At 35.4% G+C, this 27,108-nt stretch overlaps 3 protein-coding genes and 2 long non-coding RNA genes across 6 annotated transcripts in view; 4 read left to right on the top strand and 1 right to left on the bottom strand.

The window, feature by feature from the left end:
• Nucleotides 1-2,621: 2,621 nt before the first annotated feature.
• LOC135732656 (uncharacterized) lies at nucleotides 2,622-4,877 on the top strand. The gene is made up of 4 exons (XR_010526792.2): nucleotides 2,622-3,109; nucleotides 3,241-3,309; nucleotides 3,407-3,518; nucleotides 4,357-4,877. It is a non-coding gene; the product is annotated as an uncharacterized lncRNA (long non-coding RNA).
• On the bottom strand, nucleotides 4,303-6,483 carry LOC135732657 (uncharacterized). The gene is made up of 2 exons (XR_010526793.2): nucleotides 6,042-6,483; nucleotides 4,303-5,697 (listed from the first exon to the last, which is right to left on the bottom strand). It is a non-coding gene; the product is annotated as an uncharacterized lncRNA (long non-coding RNA).
• A 797-nt stretch (nucleotides 6,484-7,280) lies between these two features.
• ccl19a.2 (chemokine (C-C motif) ligand 19a, tandem duplicate 2) overlaps nucleotides 7,281-27,108 on the top strand; it is a 69,427-nt gene continuing 49,599 nt past the window's right edge. Inside the window, exons 1-4 of one of the 2 annotated variants that reach the window (XM_065250037.1) lie at nucleotides 7,281-7,434; nucleotides 7,734-7,854; nucleotides 7,953-8,066; nucleotides 8,286-8,694. In XM_065250037.1, the coding sequence (XP_065106109.1) occupies nucleotides 7,341-7,434; nucleotides 7,734-7,854; nucleotides 7,953-8,061 (324 nt within the window). In that variant the 5' untranslated portion in view covers nucleotides 7,281-7,340 and the 3' untranslated portion in view covers nucleotides 8,062-8,066; nucleotides 8,286-8,694. Of the gene's footprint in view, nucleotides 7,435-7,733; nucleotides 7,855-7,952; nucleotides 8,067-8,285; nucleotides 8,695-27,108 lie in introns of those variants that run through there. The other variant, XM_073814737.1, reaches the window with a different exon arrangement.
• ccl19a.1 (chemokine (C-C motif) ligand 19a, tandem duplicate 1) lies at nucleotides 12,093-14,525 on the top strand. Its single transcript, XM_065250898.2, has 4 exons — nucleotides 12,093-12,262; nucleotides 13,268-13,385; nucleotides 13,515-13,635; nucleotides 13,981-14,525. The coding sequence occupies exons 1-4, from the start codon at nucleotides 12,187-12,189 to the stop codon at nucleotides 14,014-14,016; spliced, it is 351 nt and encodes a 116-aa protein (XP_065106970.1). The 5' UTR covers nucleotides 12,093-12,186; the 3' UTR covers nucleotides 14,017-14,525.
• tctn2 (tectonic family member 2) lies at nucleotides 14,992-26,672 on the top strand. Its single transcript, XM_065250897.2, has 18 exons — nucleotides 14,992-15,213; nucleotides 15,583-15,696; nucleotides 16,416-16,489; nucleotides 19,065-19,263; nucleotides 19,440-19,540; nucleotides 19,647-19,846; nucleotides 20,164-20,284; nucleotides 20,373-20,511; nucleotides 21,096-21,161; nucleotides 22,518-22,646; nucleotides 22,743-22,817; nucleotides 23,108-23,197; nucleotides 23,629-23,746; nucleotides 24,386-24,489; nucleotides 25,324-25,471; nucleotides 25,573-25,713; nucleotides 25,941-26,029; nucleotides 26,262-26,672. The coding sequence occupies exons 1-18, from the start codon at nucleotides 15,126-15,128 to the stop codon at nucleotides 26,381-26,383; spliced, it is 2,118 nt and encodes a 705-aa protein (XP_065106969.1). The 5' UTR covers nucleotides 14,992-15,125; the 3' UTR covers nucleotides 26,384-26,672.

Genomic DNA, 27,108 nt, shown 5'->3' with positions numbered 1-27,108 from the left:
ATTTTATAGTGAGAAACTTCATGCAATATGCAAACAGGTATGTGATTGCAAATAAAAGGTAAGCAATGTGCCACTAAAATATCAGATTTAACCTTAATTAGTGCAGTTGGTAAATGCATTTATGTAGTGCCTTCACAGATCCATTGCCATCCAAAGCGCTTTACAACTTGCCTCATGTTAACCCATTAACTCACTAATTCATACACCGACGGCGGTGTCAGCCATGCAAGGCGCCAACTCATCGGGAGCAGCTGTGGTTAGGTGTCTTGCTTGAGGACACCTCGAAACTTGGTCAGGTGGAGCCGGGATTGAACCACTAATCTTTCGGTTTGTAGACAATCTACACGAACCACTGAGCCAGTGCCGTTCAGTTATGACCTGCTTAATGTCGGTTTGATCTTGTATTTAGTTCAATGCTTTGGAGCATTGGTAAAGAAAAGTATGTCAGAGGCCTTTTATGCTTTTTGCATGAATCTATAAGCCTTGAATTCAAAAGCAGACAATAATGCTTCCTGACATCTAAATTATATCATTGTATCTTAATAATGACTAACGAACATTGTTAACATATCAGGAAGCATTAAAAAATCAATGTCTACTATTGAATTCAAGGCTTAAAGGTTCATGCAAAAAGCTTAAAAGGTCTTTTACATACTTTGCTTTACTTTGACAGTGCAATATATTATTAACTTATTTTGTGTTTTTTTTTATAATAATTAAGTAAACAAAAAATCCTACAAATTTCTGCAATATCATTCATATAGTTTTGTATCAGCCATCAAACTAAAAAAATAATTTCTTAATATAGGCAGCATGGGTTAAATATAGATTTTGAGAATCAACTTTTTTTTCATTGACTTGCATTGGATTTTTATTTCAGCTTTACTCTGATAATGTTACTGAATAGCTCCATACATCCAGTTTTGTAGGAAGAGGACTGTATGACAGTCTCTCTGGACAAACGTCTATCAAAAGCATTGTATGATTTGTTAAATTAGCCTGTATGATTTGTGGGTGGTCAGTGCATTTTTTTTTGCATGTCATTTTACGGGAAGGTTTTCCTCTAACCTAAATACTGAACAGTATCCAAACTAAACTTCCTGTTGTGTTCTACTGAGAAAACATAGTGGGACTTTCCTGCTGTTTTCATATTTAACAGTTATCAGTCTAGCAGTTGTGGGATGGCGTTCCAAACATGGTTGTTTACTGTTATTACATGGTGGTGAAGCATGCATTATCAGATAGTTGATGAGATCAAAAGAAAAAAAAAAAACTACATAAAATGCCCCTTTGTCCTCTGGATTAGAAGACAAAAGCAGATTTACAGTATGTAGGTGGAGTGTGGCATACGTTGTGGATCTTGAACTTGGCACACCTTTTGCCTATTTCGAGATTGTTTTCCAGGTCTCTGAGTTTTTGCATACCCGATAACATGCTGATAAGAAATCAAAACATCTTAACCTTAAATATTTGGAAAGGATTCAATATGTCAACTATACAGAAATAAAGGCCTGCAGTCTTATGCATTTATGAAAGGATATATTCACACACTAAAATTCATACTGCTTATGTTTCATGAACACTGGGCATGTGCATTTATGTTTTTGCACACCACCCTTTAGTTCAGGACTTTTAAAAAGGTTGCCAAACATATAAAAAAAATATTTCAAGTTGTTGAATATATCTGAGGAATAAAAAGAACCTAGACTGTTGCTCTTGGCAGGTAAAATAAATCTGACAAGTGAAGGATGAAATTTTAAAGAACACACAAAAATGCTGGGGTGTTTTAACCCAACTGCTGAGTTATCCATAAGTTAAAACAACCCAGCAGTTGGGTTAAAGCCCGTGTTCGAATTGTCAACAGCGGTCCTCTATAGCAAAACCTGCATGCAGCATTCGCAAATAAAATCGTTTTTAAAAGTCAGTTCAGGTTGGTTTCTTATTGTTTTATAGACATTTCCCCTGACACACTTGACAATGGGGATGCTCTTGCAAGAACACAGATAACACACCCTTGTATCTGTGCCAAAGCCATTCAAACAAATCATTATTGTCATAATGGCATGTTATGATCATTCAAACGGCTTGTTACGGTTTTTACGGGAAGGTTTTGAAAGACCTGAATACTGTGTATTAGATTTCTGTCTCCGCTCAAGAAATCTGAGCCAAATGTTAAGCGGTGTTGACCGTTTAACTCGTGAAGGTTGTGAAGGTCAGCTGCTTTTGGAGCAATCTCAAACGATCACGTTGAGCACAAATGCTTTCATACAAGCTTGAATACAAGCCAAAAGAGATCAAGCCAAATAGTAAGATGTTATGCAATCCATGATCATTTCTTACTCAATTTGTTATGCTGATAGTATTTCGCAATGAAAATGATTAAAACATGAGCATTTTATCTAAACTGTCGGGGCAGCGGGTGCACACTGTCAAGTTAACACATTTTTAGTGCACTTTACCCAAAGAGACATATCAACTAATATAGCATGTAGCTAGCGAGACAAAGGTCATGGGTTTAATTCCCAGGAATGCACATACTTATACTGCACAAATGCATAGCATGAATTAAGTCACTTTTTGACAAATGCATGCATGCACAATTGCAACAGTTGCAAGGAAGACTAGGTTAGGGTAGTGTGTATTTTAAGGCTCGTACAGACTACATGACTTTAAAACGTTGGTCCGAACTGTGCGGTTCACACTACATGACTTGCTCTCTGTGAAATCAGGAGTGTTCACGTTGTTGATCAGTTCACACCACACGACATAACGTGACTGCCCCACAACAGGAGGTAACGCACTACACGAGTTGAGAACAACTCTATCACCCGGCGATTCTATCTTGTCCACAAACCACGTTTTGTCACGAAAAATCACGCGATAAAACAAACCGGAAATGACGCGAAACAACACGCGCACCAGTAAACCCACAGAAGAAGAATGAAGACGACGCGCAAAACTTTTGTTTGTATATATAGACTTCAGACAGAAATTCGTGCTGCAAACCGTTTGCGCGATGCAAAGCTGCAAAAGAAAAAAAATGAAGAGATGTGTATGTGGAGAGGTGGATCAACACCACACGAGGACAGCAGGGATTTAAGAGTTGGAGGTGAGTACAGCTTGTTTATATAAGAAATATAGCTGCATGCTTATGTTTGGCTATGATCACATTTAAAATATCAACGTGTTGTCTACTGTGTTTAAAAGCTGTGTTTCTTGATTTAATTATCGTTCAAATAGAATAGGACAGGCTTCGCAAAGCATGACTTGGAGAGCGTTTGTCTTTGACCCTGCGATTCTATGCAACAGGTTTGTGTGATTTAATTTCAAACGAATATGAACTGAATTTTGTCATTACGTTTTTTTTCTGTCTGGGTATGTTTTTGAACTTTTTGGTGTCATGCAGGTGACACGTTCAACTCCCTCAGGTTCAAGTCCAGTATGGGGGACCAGCACCATCCCACAAATAGTTTTGGATAGCTGTTCTGTACCAGGTTATAAAGGACGATTTCTTGAAGGTAGGGTTATTACAAAATATAAAGCTATCTATCTATCTATCTATCTATCTATCTATCTATCTATCTATCTATCTATCTATCTATCTATCTATCTATCTATCTATATATATATCTACTACTTCATTTAAAAAAAGAACACCCATAACATTGTGGACATCAGCAGTTGACTGTCTTTGATAAAAGTATTTTAGTAAAAACTATTATTAGAAACAGGGATATAGTTCCGAAAAGCACAAGTAATATTTATTTTTATGTCTATACATACCTGTATACATTAATTTCATAATTTTATCTGAGCTTACACTATGTGTATATTAAAGTATTTTGTGTATAAACATGAATTATGTTAACACAGCAATAAATATAAAATTACTTCCAAACCTTATATTGTAATATTTGTTATTCTACATGTTGTTTAGTCCCTAGTTTATCTTTATACTTATTTATATGGATTAAGTAAGAAGGGGTCTCATTTATAAAGCATGCGTATGCACAAAACAGTTCTGGAAACATGCGGACGCCAGTTACCACACAAATGTTGTGATCTTTAAAAAAAAAAATCTTAATGGGAGAATAGGCTTGCATGGTGGGATCAGAAGATAATTAATGTACGCACACTTGCAGAAAGGGAACATTGCTTTGTCTATATTTTTTGGCGTATGCCATTTTTGGCTTTTGTGCATACATAGACTTTTAGTAAGGATCCTACACACAGTTTTATAAATGAGACCCAAGGTGTTTGTTCTACATATAACTATGCAAATAAATCCATTGGAAACTGTAGTCTTGAATATATAATAATTTAATCAGTGACATTTGGTGTGTCCTATTGTTTTAGACACCATCAACGGAAGGAGAGTGGCATAGCCGTGGACTTCGAAAGGAAGTGGCAGTTTCCACATTGCTTTGGGGTACTTGCTACCACTCCAGCTGTAGCAGACTGCTGACCAAAACATGGTTGATGGGCAATGGAAGAATCGTGGGACGGGTGCTTTTCAACCGATGAACACCACCTCACATCGCAATTGTATGGCAACAGCAAAAGTGCAACGCAATCTGATGCGGGACTACTTTGTCTCACCAGCGTGTAGTGTTTATTGGCAAGTTCAACACATTTTAAAAGGAACTGATGTAGAGTTATCCCTGCAAACAGCAGATTAAAGCCAGTTATTGTCAGTTTAGGACATTCGTTTTCTTGTGTGTTCTAAAGTCCTGTATTTGTAAAGAACACAATGTGGTTCACTTTTTCATTGTTTTAAGTATTCTGTTTATTGTTGTGTTATTATTCAATTAATTTTAATTGCATACAAATCAAAAGGTGCAGGAATGTAACAAATAAAGGCAATCTGCATGTTGCAATTAAGTGCCTTATACTAACTTTATTTCTTGATCCACACTCATTATTCACAGAACATTAACAATGTTTCTATACTACGGCGCTAAACATCAACATATCTGATCATGCTAAAAATTTATGGGGATTGTGATGATAAGCTCTGGGCATTTTTACTCAATGTGGATTAATCTAACAGCCAATCATACACAATTATATTACGATATTTATATATCACCCAGCCCTTAAAAGGGCTCTACATAGGGATTTTTGTAATGTTTAATTGTGTTAATGTGGTGCACTGCACGTGTTCTAACAATGTATATTTTGTCTGTCCACATAATATACATTCAAATGTACTACATTGTTTTCAAGTTGCACAAACAACAATGCAAGGCTATAAAGCACTATTCATATTGGCGTTTTTTGTAAAATATGACAATGTGTTTTATACTTTTATACTTTGTTGCATTAAATGTATTACTTTCGATAGACCATTTATTTCATGAAACAGCACTGGGAAATTCAATCTAAACCCTTCAACAAGTTTAATCACCTTATTGATAAATGTAATACATAGTAAAGTCAATAGTTTGTAAACAAAAACACATCGGGACCGGACCGCACATGTCATGCATGATATATGCATAGGGTAGGTTGTTCAGGTGATAACATTGATCCGCTTCTGTCAGTCTCCTGGGCGTTGTATAGCATCACCATTATGCTTCTTTTGAGATGTGATAAGAGAACTGGGTCTTTAATATTCCTCAATTCCAAAGCCATGGTTCCCAAATGAAGTTAATGTATCCCTAGTTGTTTGTGAGTCCACTTGTGCAACAGTAAAGTCTAAAATCAATAAATAAATGCAATGTTTCCAGTTAATATTTACCTCCACACTTTATTTTATTTGTCTATTCAAACTAAATATGAGAATTTATTCCTTTGTTTACAAGCTCTTTCGACTGGTACAAAAGGCAGATTGTAATGTAACTGAATATCCTCTAATACACAATATATAACAATAAACAGAATTACAGTAAAAAGAATTATACACTTTATAATGTTTTACAGACATATCCCAAAATAGGATTACGCTAGCTTCTATAATATGCATGTATATGGAAATATGACCAATTAATTTACATTTTACCCTATAACATTTAGATAATGTAATAATAACATTTGCTCACCTGGCTGTTTTACAGCGTTTGCTATTTCTCTCCACCGTTTCTTTTTCTCAGCGCAGTTGTGGTAAATATATGTGAAACGTCATACAGACATTTATGCCTGAGTTCAATGTTTTCTTGGTGACATGCTGCTCATCTTTCCGTGTGACGTCAACCCCTCGTCGGATTGGCTGTAGCTCGTGACATCATAGGAGGTCGAGTCGCGCGACAGCTCCAGATATCTAACAAGCTAGATATTTTTCTGGTGTCGGCGACGCGTCTGCGAGCCGTCTGCGAGCGTCTTTGATGCGTTGTTGGCTCTTTCATACCAACAGATTGGCGAACGTCGATCGCCCGCTAATCCCCCGCGATTTGCACCCGATCACACCCCGACCTGTCGGCGAGCGAACGATTTGCAAATCGGGCTTAAATCTGGCTTAAAATCATGTAGTGTGAACTAAGCATTAGTGGTCATAACCCTTTCTTGAATAAATGAATAAGAATAAAACTTAAAACAACATGATCTCACAAAGTTCCGTGGTATAGTCACAGAATATTTTGCTCATTTATCCGTGTCATTGTCAAGAATCTTAGCATTTTTCCGTGGCCGTATACCACGGACTTTCTTTTCAGTGTCATTGTCACGGATTGTTTACTCAACTGCTTTTTCATATGTTAAGAAAATAGGTCAAAACAGTTACCAATCCGTGACAATGACACGGAAAAGAAAGTCCGTGGTACGGCCACGGAAAATGCGGAGATCTGTGACAATGACACGGATAAATCAGCTAAATATTCCGTGACTATACCACGGAAATTCGTAAAAAAAATATAAATAAAAACATTTCATTGTAAAACAACATGAAGTTGCTAGAATATATTTTTTTCCGAAATTAAAACACAATTCAGTTGTTTAAAAGTGTGCAAGTGCAAATAATTATTGTAGGATTTAAATGAGAAATTAAAGTCTCTTAATGCAGATTTTGGAATCGTGCAAATCTGTGCACACAGTGCAAGGCATTGTTCAGATTTCTTCCGAGAACACACGTGTGAGATTAAAGGGTCTTTTCTGCCTGATTTCAAATAAAACTTGTTTGTGTGTTTCTTACAAACTGTTTAATTTATGGTCGGGTCATGCCTTTGGCAACAGATTCTGGATGGGAATAGAATAAAAAACTGTCGGGAAGGATGTGGATACGGTAAGCATAAACGAAACTGATGCATTTACAGGATAAGGTGGAGCAAAAAGTGAAAGTGAAAGTTAGATTTTGTGTATAAATACCTGCACACTGACACCTGCGAATTCACACCTGTGCACGTTTGATGCTCAGACTGCAACTAAGCATAAAGGCAAGAATGCATACTTCAGCACTAACTCTCATCGTCCTCACCGCAGTCCTCTGGGGGAACACAGAAGGTAAGACGAACTCTTTCTTTAATAAAGGACTCTTATGTGCAGCATTCAAATCGAAACTTCATTTTTAATGGGTTACAGCTTAAGTTTTATCAACGTGTGGTCATTGACATGGTACTTCTTGGCATCTGTTTGGTGCCTTGGCCTTCTTAAATGTCTTATAAGTCTGGAACCTTTTGCATTTCCAGTAAGTTTAAAAAGAGACATCCAGGCCAAGTTCTGTTCTTGCACGATGTCCAGAAAATAATAAAGGGGGGGATTTCCAGTACCAAGCCTTGCTAATGTCAACTACTCTATCTCAGCATTTTCAGATGCAGCTGTGGACTGCTGTCTGACAACCAGGGATACGCGTATCCCACTCCAAATACTTGCAGCCTACACTCATCAGATCACAGACAGCGGTTGCCCAATCCCAGCTACTGTGTATGTTTAATATATAATATTAGTTGACTGATCTCGCATTAGTGTAATATTAATGCATGTTTCCTCATTAAACATATCTGTTTATGTTTCTCATATAGATTTGTCACAAAGAAGGGCAAGAAACTGTGTGCGCCTCCAGAAGAGGGACATGGGTGGATTAGCAAGATTATCTCACACCTTGACAAAAAGAAAAAAGCACATCAGTAATAGAGGTAAAAAAACATGCATGCATCCTTCAAACACACAATACAAAAAAAATCCCTTTTCACCACATGTCCGTTTTCATCTTAACTCAGACTCCTAGTTCTGCTCTCAGTGATATTTCACTCGAAAAGCTATAAACACTTAGCAGAAGTTGGAGTTTTTCTTCCTTGAAATTTTTTCCTTCCCCTGCTAGTGAAAACTAATGGTTTCTTTTTCCTGCTCTACAGACAGATCACGATGACCTGCTTGATGAACTATTGAACAGACAGACAACTACGGAAATGACACAGAGGGTCCTTCATCTTCATATTATCATAATGACTAAAGCATTCAAATGTGATTTTATTCATGCATACTTTTATGCAATTCATCATTTTCGGACGCATGATATTCAAATGATGTGCATCGAATAAATTATGCATTTCAAAGATGCATTTCAAATCTGATGTCACTAATGTAAATATATATTTTTGTATCGTACTGACTTTCTGTAATATGTGTGTGCTTTACACACTTGCATTGGTTATAAGCTATCTGTATGTTTAGAAATTAAGCTTTTGTAAATGTATGCCGAATGGGTTGTGTTACTGTAAACTTTTCTTAAGATTGTATTTTTAATAAAACCATTTGAGCAAATTTATCTCTCTCTTTTTTTTTTAAACATAACCTCCATGTTTTATGCAATTTTATCCAAAGTTTCTAAAGTGCAGAATAAATGTAGCTGATAACCTAACTACGGTACACTGTCAGAAAAATTGTCCAAAAATGGTATCAAGGTGTCACTGATGCAATAGACATTAAAAAGGCAGTACACATTTGGTCCCATTATGCACCTTGAGGTACTTATATTCACTCTTTGGTACCATTATGTACTTTGAGGTACTAATATGCACTCTTTGGTACCATTATGTACTTTGAGGTACTAATATGAACTCTTTGGTATACCTTAAAGTATAATATGCACTCTTTGGTACCTTTATGTACTTTGTTGTACTAATATGCACTCTTTGGTACCATTATGTACTTTGAGGTACTAATATGAACTCTTTGGTATACCTTGAAGTACTAATATGCACTCTTTGGTACCATTATGCACTTTGATGTACTAATATGCACTCTTTGGTACCATTATGTACTTTGAGGTACTAATATGAACTCCTTGATATACGTTGAAGTACTAATATTGGTACCGTTATACACTTTGAGGTATAATATGCACTCTTTGGTACCATTATGCACTTTTAGGTACTAATATGCATTCTTTGGTACCATTATGTACTTTGAGGTACTAATATGAACTCTTTGGTATACTTTGAAGTACTAATATGCACTCTTTGGTACCATTATGCACTTTGAGGTACTAATATGTACTCTTTGGTATACCTTGAAGTACTAATATGCACTCTTTAGTACCATTATACACTTTGAGGTACTTATATTCACTCTTTGGTACAATTATGTACTTTGAGGTACTAGTGGCACTCTTTGGTACCGTTATGTACTTTGAGATACTAATATGAACTCTTTGGTATACCTTAAAGTACTAATATTCACTCTTTGTTACCATTATGCACTTTCAGGTACTAATATGCACTCTTTGGTACCATTATGTACTTTGAGGTACTAATTTGAACTCTTTGGTATACCTTGAAGTACTAATATGCACTCTTTGGTACCATTATGCACTTTGAGGTACTAATATGCACTCTTTGGTACCATTATGCACCTTGAGGTACTAATATGAACTCTTTGGTATACTTTGAAGTACTAATATGCACTCTTTGGTATCATTATGCACCTTGAGGTACTAATATGTACTCTTTGGTATACCTTGAAGTACTAATATGCACTCTTTAGTACCATTATACACTTTGAGGTACTTATATTCACTCTTTGGTACAATTATGTACTTTGAGGTACTAGTGGCACTCTTTGGTACCGTTATGTACTTTGAGGTACTAATATGAACTCTTTGGTATACCTTGAAGTACTAATATGCACTCTTTGGTACCATTATGCACTTTAAGGTACTAATATGCATTCTTTGGTACCATTATGTACTTTGAGGTACTAATATGAACTCTTTGGTATACCTTGAAGTACTAATATGCACTCTTTGGTACCATTATGCACTTTGAGGTACCAATATGCACTCTTTGGTACCATTATGCACCTTGAGGTACTAATATGTACTCTTTGGTATACCTTGAAGTACACTTTGAGGTACTTATATTCACTCTTTGGTACAATTATGTACTTTGAGGTACTAATATGCACTCTTTGGTACCGTTATGTACTTTGAGATACTAATATGAACTCTTTGGTATACCTTAAAGTACTAATATGCACTCTTTGGTACCATTATGTACTTTCAGGTACTAATATGCACTCTTTGGTACCATTATGTACTTTGAGGTACTAATTTGAACTCTTTGGTATACCTTGAAGTACTAATATGCACTCTTTGGTACCATTATGCACTTTGAGGTACTAATATGAACTCGTTGGTACCATTATGCACCTTGAGGTACTAATATGAACTCTTTGGTATACCTTGAAGTACTAATATGCACTCTTTAGTACCATTATACACTTTGAGGTACTTATATTCACTCTTTGGTACCATTATGTACTTTGAGGTACTAATATGCATTCTTTGGTACCATTATGTACTTTGAGGTACTAATATGAACTCTTTGGTATACCCTGAAGTACTAATATGCACTCTTTAGTACCATTATACACTTTGTGGTACTAATATGCACTCTTTGGTTCCATTATGTACTTTGAGGTACTAATATGAACTCCTTGCTATACCTTGAAGTACTAATATGCACTCTTTGGTATCATTATACACTTTGAGGTATAATATGCACTCTCTGGTACCTTCATGTACTTTGTGGTACTAATATGCACTCTTTGGTACCATTATGTACTTTGAGGTACTAATATGAACTCCTTGATATACCTTGAAGTACTAATATTGGTACCTTTATACACTTTGAGGTATAATATGCACTCTTTGGTACCATTATGTTCTTTGTGGTACTAATATGCACTCTTTGGTACTATTATGTACTTTTAGGTACAAATATGAACTACTTGGTATAACTTGAAGTACTATGCACTCTTTTGTACCATTATGCACTTTGAGGTACTAATATGCACTTTTTGGTATCATTATGCACCTTGGAGGTACTAATATGAAGTCTTTGGTACCAATATGTACCTTTAGGTCTTAAAATGCATTCTTTGGTACCATTTTGCACCTTGAGGTACTAATATGCACTCTTTGATACCATTATGCACCTTGAGGTACTATGAAGTCTTTAGTATACCTTGAAGTACTAATATGCACTCTTTGGTATCATTATGCACCTTGAGGTACTAATATGAACTCTTTGGTATACCTTGAGGTACTAATATGAACTCTTTAAGTTCAGTGGTGTAGTTTTTGAAAGGGTACTGCTCCAGTGACAGCTAGTGACATCTTATGACAATTTTTTTTGATAATATGAGGGAATAATCATAAATAAATAACTTGGTAAAGCTCATGCTTGCTGGTTTTGGAGGGGGTCTCCCAATACCATTTAAAATCAGCTCAGACCAGTAAACTGGCTTACTGTAATAGGTAAACAATAACTGTAATTGTTTCACAACATATTTTTAACAATTAAAAATCCCCAGCGCTATATTTACACACAAGTATCGGTAATGTCAACTGAACAGTTCCGTCAGACAGGTTTTTCTGAAACGCTGTAATGATAGTCATATGGAAACATCCACTTTTACTATAATATGACCTTCATGTGAGAATGTCTGAGAGTATGTGAGAGTGTCTTTGTGGGTAGTTAGGCAATCAGGGGTGGGAGAGTAAATAGCGAAAGAGAATGTGGTGCATTGTGCCGTAAATCTGACCCTTATTCATCCAGTTCCTAACCTCTGGATTCAACCTCTGATGCTTTGACATTTTACAGTTTAGGGGAGGGGCTTCACTAAAACAGTAAAAGTGAAACTAGTTGGCCTATAAAGCAGGGCCAGGATGGACAGGATAAGTAGAGAGGAACAGGACATCTTTCTGAAGCACAAACTTGAACCCGCGATTCACCGTCTCCTGCAACTGTGGCCATGGCTTACGCAGCTCTACCTACAATGAGTGTCTTCCTCTGCGCATTGGCATTCATACTGTACAGCAGTCCAGCAGGTAAGCATGTGGTGTTTGTCTTCTTTATTCAATGCAGGATGGCATGCATTTGTTACTGTCACTGGGGCAGTTCTCTTTTAAAGGTCATAATATATTGGGTACAGATATGTATATATTTGGTACCAATGTGTATCTTTGATATGAACGTACTAGGTCCAAAGATGTACTTTTTGAAAGGGTTCCCCCAGTGACAGCTAGGGTACATATTTTGACCTTTTTTTGACAGTGTATCTCAAAACTTGAGAACTTGTTTAAATGATGTTAATTTTGTGAATAAAATGATTTAAGAATAAAAACAAGCAAAGATTTATTAAATTAAATCTCAATTTATTAATTTATTTATAATTTAATAATTAGTATTTTAATTAAACATATTTTAAATAAAATAATACTGACACAATTATTCAGATAAATATTTCACTTTTTCTCGGCAATGATGTTCAAAAAAATATTTCCATCTATTATGTATACTTGTATAATCTGGTCATATTAAAATTATATATAAAGCTATTCTTGACATTTGTTTGTATAATATATATTACGCTCTCAGCAAGATTTTTTCACAGTGCTACAATTTTTATTTCATTTTTCATTGATCACGCACTATAAACATCGATATATCCAACATATAGCTATTTAATATCATTTCTATTTTATAATATTTATTTTTAAATTGAGAAGTTATAAAAATTAAACTTCTGTAAAATATTTCATGACAGTGTTTTTTTTCACAGTGTGGGTTCTGAATACATATAATTCAAGCAAATACTCCTGACTTGCAAAAAAACTGGCCACTTTGTATTTCAGGAATTTTATATTTTATTATGCTATATATTAACATGACTAACTTGATCCCAGCTGTGCAAGGCACATTTGCAATGATTGACTACAGATGCATGATAATAAACCGCCTCATATTATAGTCTCTGGAGGGAGATAAATGATTTCACTTTTTCTTATCCCTGTCTCTTGTCTGTCAACCAAGTATATTTTTCTCTCTTATAGATGCAGATTCAGCTCTGGACTGTTGCCTGACGGTTAGCTATAAAGAAATCCCCAAACCCATCATCCAGAGTTACAAAAAGCAGGTCAGAGGTGAAGGCTGCCCCCGCGATGCTGTTGTGTAAGTGCATCATTTTAAACGTTCAGGGCTGTGCGGGGGCTGTAGTATGAACCCTTCATTGTTTATTGAATAATGATTGGAAGAGGTGTCTTTTAGTGAACTAATGTACATGGGCTGATGTCCTTACAGTTTCAAAACCAGGAAAGGTTTGTCCCTTTGTGCCCCACCTGCCAGTGAAGCCAAGTGGGTTAAAGAGCTCACCAAGTTTGTAGACATCAGACTCAGAAAGTGCCAAGAGATTAAGTTTAAGGTATGTTATGACCTCAGCACTCATATCTTCAGCAATAGTATTTCATATCTTCCATAATATTTCAAATTTGGCTCATTACGTCACACGTGTCAACAGGTCACTTTCTCTACCATCTTATTATCTGACTCATGCATTGTTTAGTAGAACATGCTGTAATAATATTCTTACTCATGTAAAACCACAAGCTCTACAGCTGTTAAACCACAAGCCAAAACATCCCATTGCAAATTGACTCAGACATCAAACCCGACCACATACAATGAGAAATCGAGTGATACAGGATGACTAATACTGCTATTTTTGTATACTATGTATTAATGCTATAATGGTGTGCTTTCGTTTTAGGGGAAACGCTGTGAAGGCCTGAACAGCACTGTTTGAGTAAACACACACATTTGCTCACAAATCCATAGAAATGCGGCAGCTGGTGTTGGGATTGTGACATAGGTCAGCACTTGTTATGATTTTCTGTTGTGTAATGCAGTGTTTCCCAACCTTTTTTGTGCTACGGCACAGTTTTGATGAGTAAAAAAATTATACGGGACACCCCTATTACAATAAACAGTAAAAAAACTGCACAAAACACACTAGTGTGCCGTGGCACAGTGGTTGGGAAAGACAGGTGTAATGCATTGTTTTGTCTTAACTTAACAATTTTGGCTTAATCCTGGAACTTGATGTGGTTATTGCTTTGTGACATTATTCATTTATAGACACTTGGGATAAAAGCCTCTTTTACTAAATGTAAATTTAAAACAGAAATTGCTGCACTATATTTTCTGTATTGTATGATTTGATTATTTACAATAACATGACTTTTTTTTACTTTTATACAAATCATTTTTTGTTGTATTTTTTTTAACAAGAATTAAAAGGTCTTTGTTCAGCAATGGTGACACTGTATTCTTTATTCTAACTTAGGATAAAGTATTAAAATGAGAGTATGTATATATGAGTCCAAGTCTATATAAAGTTTTTAATTGAAGTACATATAAAGTGTGTTACCTATTTGAATGGTTAGTTTGAAATAAAACACATCAGGGAATTTTTTCCCCAAAAACAAAATAGCCATTTCACTTACACAGAAACATATGTTAACTAGATCACTGGGGATTTTTCAAGGATTCAGTGGTTTTCATAATATCACATTTATTTTACTCTACCCCTTATTCTAACCCTTAGCTTACTAATTATATAAGTATGCTACCCGTTTACAATAAATGCAAATGCAACCCTACCTGTGACAGCCCAGCAGTCATTTTTTTGGTAATTTATTATTTTCATATTCCTACATAATGTAAACAACATTCTGTGAAAACATAAACTTGATATCTTTAATATTGACCGAATAAGGTCGTGTCAAAGATGGAAATCAATGTGGAATCAAACGTTAATTCTACTCCAGGCCTGTAGGCGGTGGTATTGGTCTGATCTGCTCACTGTGATTCTGTACCGTCATCACGGAGAAGATGAGTCTCTAAACTCTCATAATGGGGACATTATTACACTCTTTTATCGTGTTTTATACGATATTTTTCATAATTATACTGGTAAAAGAAAAAACTCTCTGTACTGTAGGTAAGTGAATGAGTGCAGACTGCCCGCGCGCAACCGCACACTAGCAAACACAGTTAGCTTGTCGATAACTGCTAGCAAACATCTTGTTGCCATGGAGAAGCAACCAAACGCTAATGCAGCTTAAGTTTATATTTTATCAACATATATTAATCATCTAAATTAAAGACACTGTAACGCTAAACACTAGAATGTGTATTATTTAACTACTATATCTTCCGATATAAACATGCATTTTATGTAAAGCATATAAATTGAATAAAATTTAACATGAACGATAAAGTAAGTTATAAGACAATTAGTAAGTTATAAAACAATTAGTTAAGTCTATCTGAAAGCAGTATGATACATATTCATTTATAATTGTTTCAGTATTTCAGCCTAAGTTTATTCTGGCAACTGGTCCGAAAATATCAGCATTTCTGGTTGGAAACATCTCTGGTGTTTCTTTAACACTCAATTCTGTTTCAGCATCAGATACAACAGGTGAGCAATTAATCTCATTGAATGACTGTATACTCTATGATGGCATGCAACTGATATGAATAATCGTGTGCATTTTATGTCTAAGACAGAAAAAGTGTTCAACCTTTTCAGTCCATGTTTAATCAATTAAATATAAGGGATGCATAATGATTAATAGCGATTAATCTATAGCAGAATAAACATTTTTTGTTTACATCATATATGTATGTGAACTGTGTATAATAACTTTGTATAAATAATTGCACACACATGCATGTATATATTTAAGAAATGTTTACATCTGTATATACATTTGTATATATATATATATATATATATATATATATATATATATATATATATAAATACTTAATATACAAACATATATATTTTCTTAAAACTATACATGCATGTGTGGATATTTATATATACATAATTATTATACACACACACACACACACACACACACACACGCACATATATGATGTAAACAAAAACTTTTATTCTGCTACAGATTAATCACGAATAATCGTTATGCATCCCAGTAAGACATTTTACTAGAAGGATTATAGAGATTATTTTAATGCAATTGTCTTTATGTAAAAATGCATATCTGATTTGATGGTAAGGAATGTAAAAATATCCATTTGCAGTAGTAATTTTTGGAAAATAGGAAATTTGGCATTACTTTGTTGAATTTGGTCACAGTTAACATTGATGTTGACCTTAATGTGTTTCAGGTAGCCTTCCGCCATCATCCTGTATTCCAGTTTCTCAAACACAGTGGAATCTTTCATCCGAGTTCATTGGAAAAGTGAGTAGCTCATTTAAATTTACAGGTGGGTTTGTATGGTGTCGAACGGCATTTAATGTTAACCAAATCTCAGTCTGTACTCTATTTAGATGTTATCCCCAAAATCACTTTATTAAAGGCACATGATGTAATTTTGTAAATAAAGCAACGCATCTTGATGACACTTTGAATGAGTGGGGACTGATATGAATCTATCCGTCAGGACTCAAAAATCATGTTAATGGATGACGTAATGTTTTATAACTATTACATTATGATGCAAACCCACAGTGTGGCTTGATAGAAGCAACAACAGAGCAGCGTGATAGACACTTCAAATTGATTGGTCTATGACATTAAAGTAACGTAGCAGCGTCAGTACTGCTTTAAAATCAGATACTTTCATGTCACACGCCGATAGATCTGAGCAGTGCCACGTGAAGTCAAACACACCTATGTTTTTTATGACAGCAAAAGCAGAAACTGAGGATAACTCTCAGAAATGATTGACAAGCGATCCCATGAATGGGCATAAATCTCTGGTTAAAACCGAATTCTCTAAATTAAGATTATTAAAAACATTTGGGGTAATGCAAGTACACATGTGAACAAAATATGTAAGACTGTGCTAGTGATTTTTGGATATTTCAATGCAGAAATGTTCCACATTCTGCCTTTAATTCACTTTGAAAAGATTTTGAATTAGTTTTTTAAGGATTTATTTATTGCATTTAAAGATTTTTTGTTACAAACAAATGACTCATATTTTGATTCATAAGGAAATAATATATCTAATATAGTCAATAGGGTGTGGACGCATGCATATCTTAGATAACTGTGCATCACTAAAACAATCCCACTATTCTTTTAAGCATTTTCTTGTGTACAGAAATGCAAATGAGCTCCAAAACTCGACCAGGAAATATTTGCTTGGGATTTTTTTCTAAGAAATAATTGACTCTTCCGTGGCAACTCAGCACAATTTTCAACTTTTACATACATGGGTGTGGGAATTGCTTTTATGTAGATGATGGTTTTAGACAGTAAGCAAAAAATCTAATCAGTATAGGTACTTTTCTATACTGTTAAGTGTACTGTAAGTTACTTTCGTTCTTTATACGAGGGTCATTCAGGTCAAACCGTGACTTCTCTTATTCTCATCATTCCCATGAGATAAAAAGTCCCGCTTTGACTTGAACAACCCTCGTAGATTGTTGATACAAGAGCAGTGATATCAATTCAGGTGATATCATAGAGAGACATCTCATTTATGACTGTCAACATTAGGTTGTCAATTTGAAAAATGTATGTGCAGTCATGTTATTTTATTCTCAAGAACATCATAAGAACTATGTCATTGATCAAGTATGTTGCCCAAAGCGACATTTTGACTTTAATACAGATGGTTCGCAATAACATTGATGCAAACACTTTTTTTAACAGAAAAGTACTTTGCAAGCACTTCAACCTCCTAAGACCTGGGGTGTCCACATACGTGGACATCACATCACATTATGTGCCTAAGTAGATTTTTTGTTATCTTTTTTGGACATTTTGACTTTATTTTAACAGTGAGTGAGGAGAGGACAGGAAATTAAAGGGAGGAGGAAGGGGTTTGGGATCGGCAAATGACCACGAGCCAGGAATCGAGTAATTCTTAATGAACACATTATTGAGTAAATTCAACTTAATGTTATCATGTATAATCCACTTAATTTGTAATGAACTTAATAATTTTGTGTTGAAACCAAATTAATTATTTTAGTATACATAACTAGGCAGTGGACTTGCAGTTCCCAGCATGCTTTGCATGGGACTGCATTTGAAGAATAAAATTAGAAATTAAACGCTATTTTATGTGTTTTTAATAAATGTGCTAATGCCAGTACTGAGACCAGTCTCTTCTTGCTCATCATAATGTGGTATATGATAATTAATATGTAAAGAAAAGAGGAAATTTTAAAAATCTTACGTATAATATTGTTTTTTTTTAAAATGTTTTTAATAAAAATATCACATATTTTTACAGTGTCATTTTACTTAACTTAGTTAAGTAGATTTACTTAATTTTCATATGTGTAAAATGTACTTGAAAAATATTTGTGCAAAAACTACAAAATAAAAATTAGATTTTTCAGACAGTTGCTCTAATTAATTTTATATCGTTCATGCGAAACGCAATAATTAGAATTTGGGATGGGAAGGTCTTTCAGGTAGCTTCTTCGGTTGCAATGATTGGAATATCCCGACATTCAGGTTTGACGCACCACACAATTGCAGTAGGAGTCGCGTGAATTGTGATCATTAACAGAATTGCCTCAAGCAGTTTACTGAGAATGGGCAGCTCTCGTTTTCCGGCTTGTGTATTTGATAGCGGTTGCTCAGCTTCCACGACATAAAAATAAAAAAGACGTTTAAATGCTGCATACAATATTGCTTTGATCTGCCGATTGTCTGTTACACATCCTACATTGCATTAGCAGCACAAAGGTCATGAGTTTCCAGGGATTGTAATAAAATGTATAGCTTTAAATGCTTAAAATTTGGATAAAACCCAAATGCATAAAGGTAAATGCAAATGTTTCTCTTGTGTCAGAGCGCCCTTCTGGTGCGACTGAGCCTGAACCGCAGTCTGCAGCTGTGTGGGAATGAAACGTCTCAGGATTGCTGCCCGGAGTCTGTATGTGTGCAGGAGACGCTCCATGTGTCTGCATGTGTAGATGAAACACCCAAATCCTCACTCGTCATACAGACCCAGATTTACGCCCAGATCAATCCCAGCAAACCACCATCTGGTCAGTTTGTGGTCATTAATACAGATTCCTGTAGTGATTTACCGTGGTACTATTGTACTACTTGTTTTTAGGATGTATTAATACTTTGGTGTGTGATTATGGTAAACCTTGGTGTTGTACTGTATGTATCATAGAACTATTCAATAATTTTTATGCTTTGATGAACTATATTGCAGAAAATCGAACCGTCATTCCTAACCAAGCGTTCCATCCTCTTGGTCGCTGCCCATGTGATGTCACTCCAGATGTGTGTGACATACGCTGCTGCTGTGACCAGGTAAAAGATAAATTATATTAATCATAGGTGGATAGTCTGTGTATAATAGTTTGTGTGTATTGTAAGACAAATGTTTATTGCTTTGTGTTAAATTTCTCTTTTGCAGAACTGCACCCAAGAGATGCTGGGACTGTTTTCGAATAACTGTCTTCCTGGACCTTTTGGGGGAAGTTTCAGCCCTGTTCCCGACTATCAGTGCTCTGTCCAGTCCTCAGAAAATGACCCAGACTGGTTCCCCTTCCTCTGTGTCATCTCACCGTCTGACAACAACCCTTTTCTTGGACTTTTTTATAACGGAGGGACGATGTAAGTGTCTTTACAAGAACCTCAGGGTTTTTTTGTGCTATAGTCATGCTTAAGTCATCACGTAAGAATTGGGAATACCGTTCCTGGGAGACTCATTAAATTTTCCAGGCGCACACCAATATTTAAACAGTTGATAAAAGATTAATCCCTTTTTAGCCATCTGGGATTTTAGTATGGAAATTGGTGTATCAGTGTATATTGGATGTTTGCTTAAGGTATCTGATAAAGCATTTGGACGTGTGATGTCATGCTTAACAAGCGGATTACGATTATTCAAAAATGTGCTTGATGTTTTTAATCTGCATTGATCTATACAGGTCTCCAAAGCCTCGCCCTTCATTCCAACCACAACAGATGACAGCTCATGTACCTCCCATTAACTACCGCCAGGGAGATCCAATCTTCACCGTAGATGATGGGTACCTTACCATTCCACAGGTTAGCGAACAGACATCTGGTGCATGCTTACGATTCTTTACCTCCATGCACGAGGTGCAAATACTGATCAAAGACCAATTTTGTGCAGAACTCTGGACTGGGTCATTGTGTGGATAATGCTCCTGTGGCGTTTTTGGCAAACTTTGAGGCTCGGTGTGTAAGGAGGTTGCAGATCTGTCCATCCCAGTCAGACAACATAAGGGTCAAGGTTAAAGATGGACAAGGAGGTAAATATGCATATTTATAGGGATCTTATAGGATTAGTGTAATGCTTTTAAAAGGGACATTTCACAAGACTTTCTTAAGATGTAAAATAAATCTTTGGTGTCTCCAGAGTACATACAGTATGTAAAGTTTTAGCTCAAAATACCATATAGATAATTTATTATAGCATGTTAAAATTGTCACTTTGTAGGTGTGAGCAAAAATGTGTCATTTTGGGTGTGACCTTTAAAATGCAAATGAGCTGATCACTGCACTTAATGGCAGTGTCGTGGTTGGATAGTGCCGATTAAAGGGTGGTATTATCCCCTTCTGACATCACAGGGGAGCCAAATTTTCAAATTTCACATTTTTGCAAAGAAGGGTTTACCAAAACTAAGTTACCGGGTTGATCTTTTTCACATTTTTTAGGTTTATAGAAGTACTGTCGACTCAATTATAGCACTTAAACATGGAAAAGTCAGATTTTCATGATATGTCCCTTTAAATGAAATATTTCAGATGTCATAATTATATGTATTGTTGTGTGGATGTGGATATATGTGTGTGAATTGTCTATATTTTGTTTATTTTTGTGCACAATCAACAGGTGTCGTAACAGTCAATGTGGTGGATGAGGTGGCCAGCGATCTCAGTTTATTTCAGCCAATTTCTGGTCAGTTAAATGAACATTGGAGGAATTGCATTTAAAAATGATGTATTTATTTTACTAGTAATTATTATTTATATGCCCCAATAGTTCTAAATGAACAGAACTGACCAATCATAATCAAGTATATGAAGGAGCTGTGTAACAAAAAATAATATGTGACCCTGTCTGTGAAATCCAGACTAATCTAACAATGAGATGTGGAGCATCAAAGTTATATTTTTACACAATGTTATTTACATTATGTAGGATGATTTTACCCACAAAGCCGTTTTAGGTGCGGATCCAGCTCAGAGTAGTCTGCTGTAAGGGTATTTAAATAACAGTGAATCACAAAAAAAATTACTCTTAAAAATTACTATATCAGCATTTTGGGAAAAGAATGACGTAGTGAGAGCCATTTTCTAAAATGCCACTGGGCCACAGGTGTGCCCATGTTGTTATTACATATTTGTAACACTAGTCCTCTATTCTTAACCTAAACAGTCTTGACAAACTATATACCATTGTAAAGCTTTAAGAGTGTTGTTGTCATATATCATCACCATTTTGGGAAAGAAATGCGTTGTGAGAGTCAGTTTCTAAAAGGTCACGGGCACACATGTAGGCCCAATTCTTACATATTTATAACACCAAACCCCTACTCTAAACCCCCCCAAAAAACTTGATAAACTATATATCACTGAAAAGTTCTAAGAATGTAGTTTTCATATTTCAAGGTCATCTGATGTTAAAAATAATGTAGTGGCAGTTTTTGTTACATGACCCCCCACCCATAGGAAGGCATATTAATTAATATATTCATAACGGTATATCCTAGTATAAATCTACAAAAGTGTTGACAAACTATATATCATTGATTTGGAAAGCTTTAAGAATGTAGTTTTCATATTTCATAGTATGCAGCAAACCGTTGACACCTTGTGGCTGATTTTGGAAAACCACAAAAAGTGTGAAGTTCATGTTACATAATTGCTATCATTTTATTTATAAAATTAATATGTTATTGCATTATTTTTATTTACTGAAATAAATTTAAATAGCTAAACAATTTTTCTTCAGATATTTCAGTGAAAAAACGTACATTGTCTTCTTTAAAACACGACCAAGATTAGGCTTCTAGACCAGAAAAAATGCAAGAGTTATATTAATTTGAAAATGCACATCAACCCTCCCCCCACACACTCAAAAAGGGGGGTGAGAGTTAAGGGTTAAATTTCCTAATACAACTACAGCCTAGTCCTGGATTAATCTAATCTAATCTAATCTTTTAGTAGAAATGTAAAGAAGAAAGTTAAAATTGGACTATGGTGTTGGTTTAATAATGTCCTTATACATTTCTTTTGTGATTATTTTATTAAGAATCGCAAGTGTCCGATGAACAATGTGTTCTTGTTCTGGCCTTGCATTACACGTTTTACTGGAGAGAAAATGGCCTCACTGGGATCACTGTGTTACGGACCACTGCAAACATCTCTCTTGGTGCTCCTGGTACGTCACAACTGTCTTCCTATTGATGGACATGACGTGTTTTTTTACAAAATTCCTCTTTCCTTATGGTTTCCCTTTGTCTCTTGCCTCATCTAGTATCTTTCACAAGCAGATACTCGGCTGTGTTCGTAAATGGAAATGAATCATCTCAGCCAATCTCTGGCAATCCAGGTGAGGCCAAACACCCAATGCTAACTTCAGATGCTGAGGAACACTAAATATACTCTGTAAAAAATGTTTTTGTTAAATCAACTCAGATTTACAAGTCATTTCAACTTTCTATTATTTATCTTGACTAGAGAGGAGTTGTAATAACTACAGATGAGTTGTTATAACTAATAAAATATATTTGAAAAAAGTTCATATATTTGTTTCAACTTCATTTTATAAATTGTAGCAACTCATCTTTTGGATTAAGTGCAAAAAGAGCCGTGTTTGGTTTCTGCCTTTGTTTTGTGCAGGTTATCAGATTAGGAGACCGGTGCTTGGTGGGATTCTGAACTCTGATACAGGAGTTATACAGAGAGCGCAGATTAACCTGTGGCAGCCAGGTATTCAGCCCAATTAAGTTTTTTTTATTGTTATAGTGGAACGACACTGATAAATTACCACTGTGTAGATTTTAGCGTCATCTAGTGGTGAGACTGTGAATTGCAACCAATGGCTCACTGCCTCACTCTCTTTTTTAAATGCATATTGAAGCTACAATAACTGCCACAGGACAAACATGTCATCTGAGAAAACTTAGTGACAAAACTCTTCTGTAGAAATATGGTGATGTGAAATGGTGATTTCCATGTAAGGGGACCTGCGGTGTATGTAGATAAAAACGGCATTTCATTTTATAAGGTCTTTATACACCACTAATAATATAGTTGTGTATATTACCTTGCTTTTCTGTCAAGAGATCCTTCTCAAAGTTACACAACATTTAATGAATTAAGCAGAAGATCCGTTTTCCCTAATCCTATGCTGTTTCCAGGTGGAGATGGCCTGTGCTCTTCTGCTGACCTGAGACCAGTTGAGTTTGGAATCAACTCTACATCCGGCTGTCTGATTCCTGTGAGTTTGTTGAACCTGACGCAGTGCAGTCGGCTCAGGTGAGAGGCACTGCTGAGGATGTGACCAGGTGTAGCTCATGTTGTGGATGTTTGTAAAGTTAAAGGATTAGTCAATTTTCTTAAAAAAAATCCAGATAATTTTCTCACCACCATGTCATCCAAAAGGTTGATGTCTTTCTTTGTTCAGTCGAGAAGAATTATGTTTTTTGAGGAAAACATTCCATGATTTTTCTCATTTTAATGGACTTTAATGGACCCCAACACGTAACAGTTTTAATGCAGTTTAAAATTGCAGCTTCAAAGGACTCTAAAAGATCCCAAACGAGGCATAAGGGTCTTATCTAGCGAAAATAATATAATAATATATATATAATATAATATAATATAATATCATGATTGTGTTCAGCTGAAAAGGAACAAAGTTATATACACCGCCACCCCCCCCCCCCCCCAAAAAAAAAGGTGCAGAAGCTGCAACTTTAATACCTAAAGACCAAATGTATACAAATATGTACCTTTATGGTACAAATTAGGACCTTTTTAAAGGAAACTGCCCCAGTGACAACTTTTGTACCTTCTTTCTGAGAGAGTGAGATAGCATCAGGGTAAGAAAACTGTGGGATAATTTTCGTTTTCCAGTGAATTAATCCTTTGTTATGATATAATGATGTTTCACAGAGAAACTATGCATGCTGTGTTGGGTGGATTAGTGACTTCTACACTGGTCTCCAGAACAGGAAAGCCAGACTTTACTAACATAACAAACTGGATAAACATTACTAGTAAGTATCAGAAACTGAAGCTTTTTTGTGTTTTGCCAAGAAAAAAGAAATTTGCGCCGCCTATTTGCATACATACAGCACTTACAGAAAAGAAACAGAGGAAATAAATGCATATGTGACCCTGGACCACAAATCCAGTCATAAGTCGCATGGGTATATTTGTAGCAATAGCCAACATGACATTTTATGGCTCAAAATTATCTATTTTTTATTTTTAAATAAAAATCATCAGAATATTAGGTAAAGATCATGTTCCATGAAGATACTTTGTAAATTTCCTACCTTAAATATATATATAAAAAAATTACGTACCATTAGAAATATGTGTCTCTAATGACTTCATTTGGACAACTTCTTAATATTTAACATTTTTTGCATTTAGATTCCAGATTCTCAAATAGTTGTATGTATCCCGGCCAAATATTGTCATATCCTAACAAACCATACATCAATGGAAAGCTTATTATTCTGTTTCAAATGATGTATAGGCCTACATCTTATTTAAAAAATTGACACTTTAGACTGATTTTGCGCTACAGTGTCACATGATAAAATCAAAGAATAAAATAATTTACAGATGTGTTTTGTATATTTCACCTCAGGCACAATATATTTATACAGCTGCATGTACAGATGTAATATAAGTATAAATGTAAATAATAATGCTTGAACCGTAATGCAGGATATTGCATTTAAAAAAGCTAGGTAGTAGTGGGTGTGCTTACTGTGAATGGTAAAATGTTCAAAGCAAAACCGCTCCATCGTACAGTTATATATAATGTCTGTAAGAAGACAGATTTGGAGCTGTTATAACCTCACATCTGTGCATCTCAGCTTTACTGCAGAACTCCAGTCAGCCAGCAGAGGGCAGCAGTGGAGCGTGTCCGGCTCTTCCAACCCACCTCCAGATCCACATCAGATCTCTCATCAAGGGCTTTGTGCAGGGTGTACCTCAGAAGATCATCCATGCAGTGGAGATCAGGTACAGTTAGCTTCTCCCAGCACTTGATCTTTTCATCATTGATGCATTTTAGAAGATACTTTTGTCTGAGATTCAGGTGTGTGACTGCATTTGTTCTTCAGTTTCAGAGAAACAACATGGAGTATAGAGTGCGATATGGGCGATTTGAACCCCTGTTCAGACCCAGAGGTGATGCAAAATTTTCCCATCACCTCATCGGTGGTCTTTACTGAATCTGAAAGTGCCCAGGCCCCTAGATCCAGGTGGGTGCTAAACATGCATAATACACAGACACTAACCTTACAAGCTATTAACATCTCAGTTTCGCTCCAGTACTCTTTTTAGGAGGTACATCTTTATGATTTTTTTCATAATAAAAATGATAAGAATCCCCTAAATTATTAAGAGAATAGTTCATCTTATTGCTAATCTTAAGTATAGTCTGTTTTGTCATCTGTAAAGTTGAATTTCTTTATCTTTTCTGCTGTAGGTTCAGTATTAACTTCACAGAGTTTGACTGTGACAGGAACGATGTGTGCTGGCCTGAATTGGCATTCCCTCTTACAAGATACTACACTGGTGAGAGCTTACATTATTTTGTTACGAATAAACAAAAAAAGGTCAGTATGTACTGCACACAAAATCTTTGAATAGTTTTCAGATGTTTGTATGATGCATCATTTTCCTGTTTATTTTGTGTGCGCATGTGTTCTGTGTAATAAAATAGTAGTTATTAGTATTGCTAAACAAGATAATTTCTGGTATATTTAGATCAAATCCACCTCAAATTTACCTCTTGTACTCTTTACAGGTGAGCCGTATTCCCAAGCTCTGGCTAAAGGACTCATTCTAGTCTTCTTCTTCATAGTTGCATCTGTTTTAGGAACGCCATGGAGACAAATCAGACAGGCGTGGAATAATGCCTCACTGTGACAGACAGACAGATAGACAGAAGTAGAATAAGTGTTAGCAGTCGAAAATGTGTTTTGTTATAACCACAGGCTTAATGGACGGACCAATACTGTTGTTTGTGGTTTTCAGATCAGCTAGCAGAGTTTATCAGAGAATTATTTGATAGTGGATTGTAAATGGCTATAAAAGTTTAAGTAATTTATTCTTTTCACTTTCTGATGGTTAATGTCATGAAACATATATGATGTTTTGTAAAAACAGTTTGTATATTTTTTTATTGCACTGTGAATAATAAAAATGCATATTTTTATACGAATGAAGAAGTTATTTCTTCTAAGCAGCGATAATCTCCAAAGCGTATATTTGATTTTTCTCTCGTATAAGTCTTGTATGTCTTATTTATTTCCTTTGAAGTGAATGTGTGATTTTTCTGTGTTTGTCATCATGAAAATAGCTCAGCTGCCTGCTGCTGATATGGTTATGGGATATCATGAAATTTGAAATGGTCTATTCCAGACATTGAAAGTGAAGGAATATTATATTATTTTGTCCAAGTAACATCAGGGATTTTTGTTTGTCACTTTAAATTTTAGTTTCCATTTATCAAAATGTAATCCGCTTGTAAAATTGTGACGAAAAAAGAAATGCCGTATCCGAGTCCAGGGTTACAAGTGAGACTTTTTATAAACTCACTTACACTACATTATCCAGGCATAGGGCATCCCAGACATAGGTCATGGAAATTC

This window comes from Paramisgurnus dabryanus, chromosome 5, assembly GCF_030506205.2.
Source record: "Paramisgurnus dabryanus chromosome 5, PD_genome_1.1, whole genome shotgun sequence".
Taxonomy (NCBI): Eukaryota; Metazoa; Chordata; class Actinopteri; order Cypriniformes; family Cobitidae; genus Paramisgurnus; species Paramisgurnus dabryanus.
The sequence above is the reverse complement of the archived record's forward strand: the minus strand, read 5'-3'. Positions and strand labels throughout refer to the sequence as shown.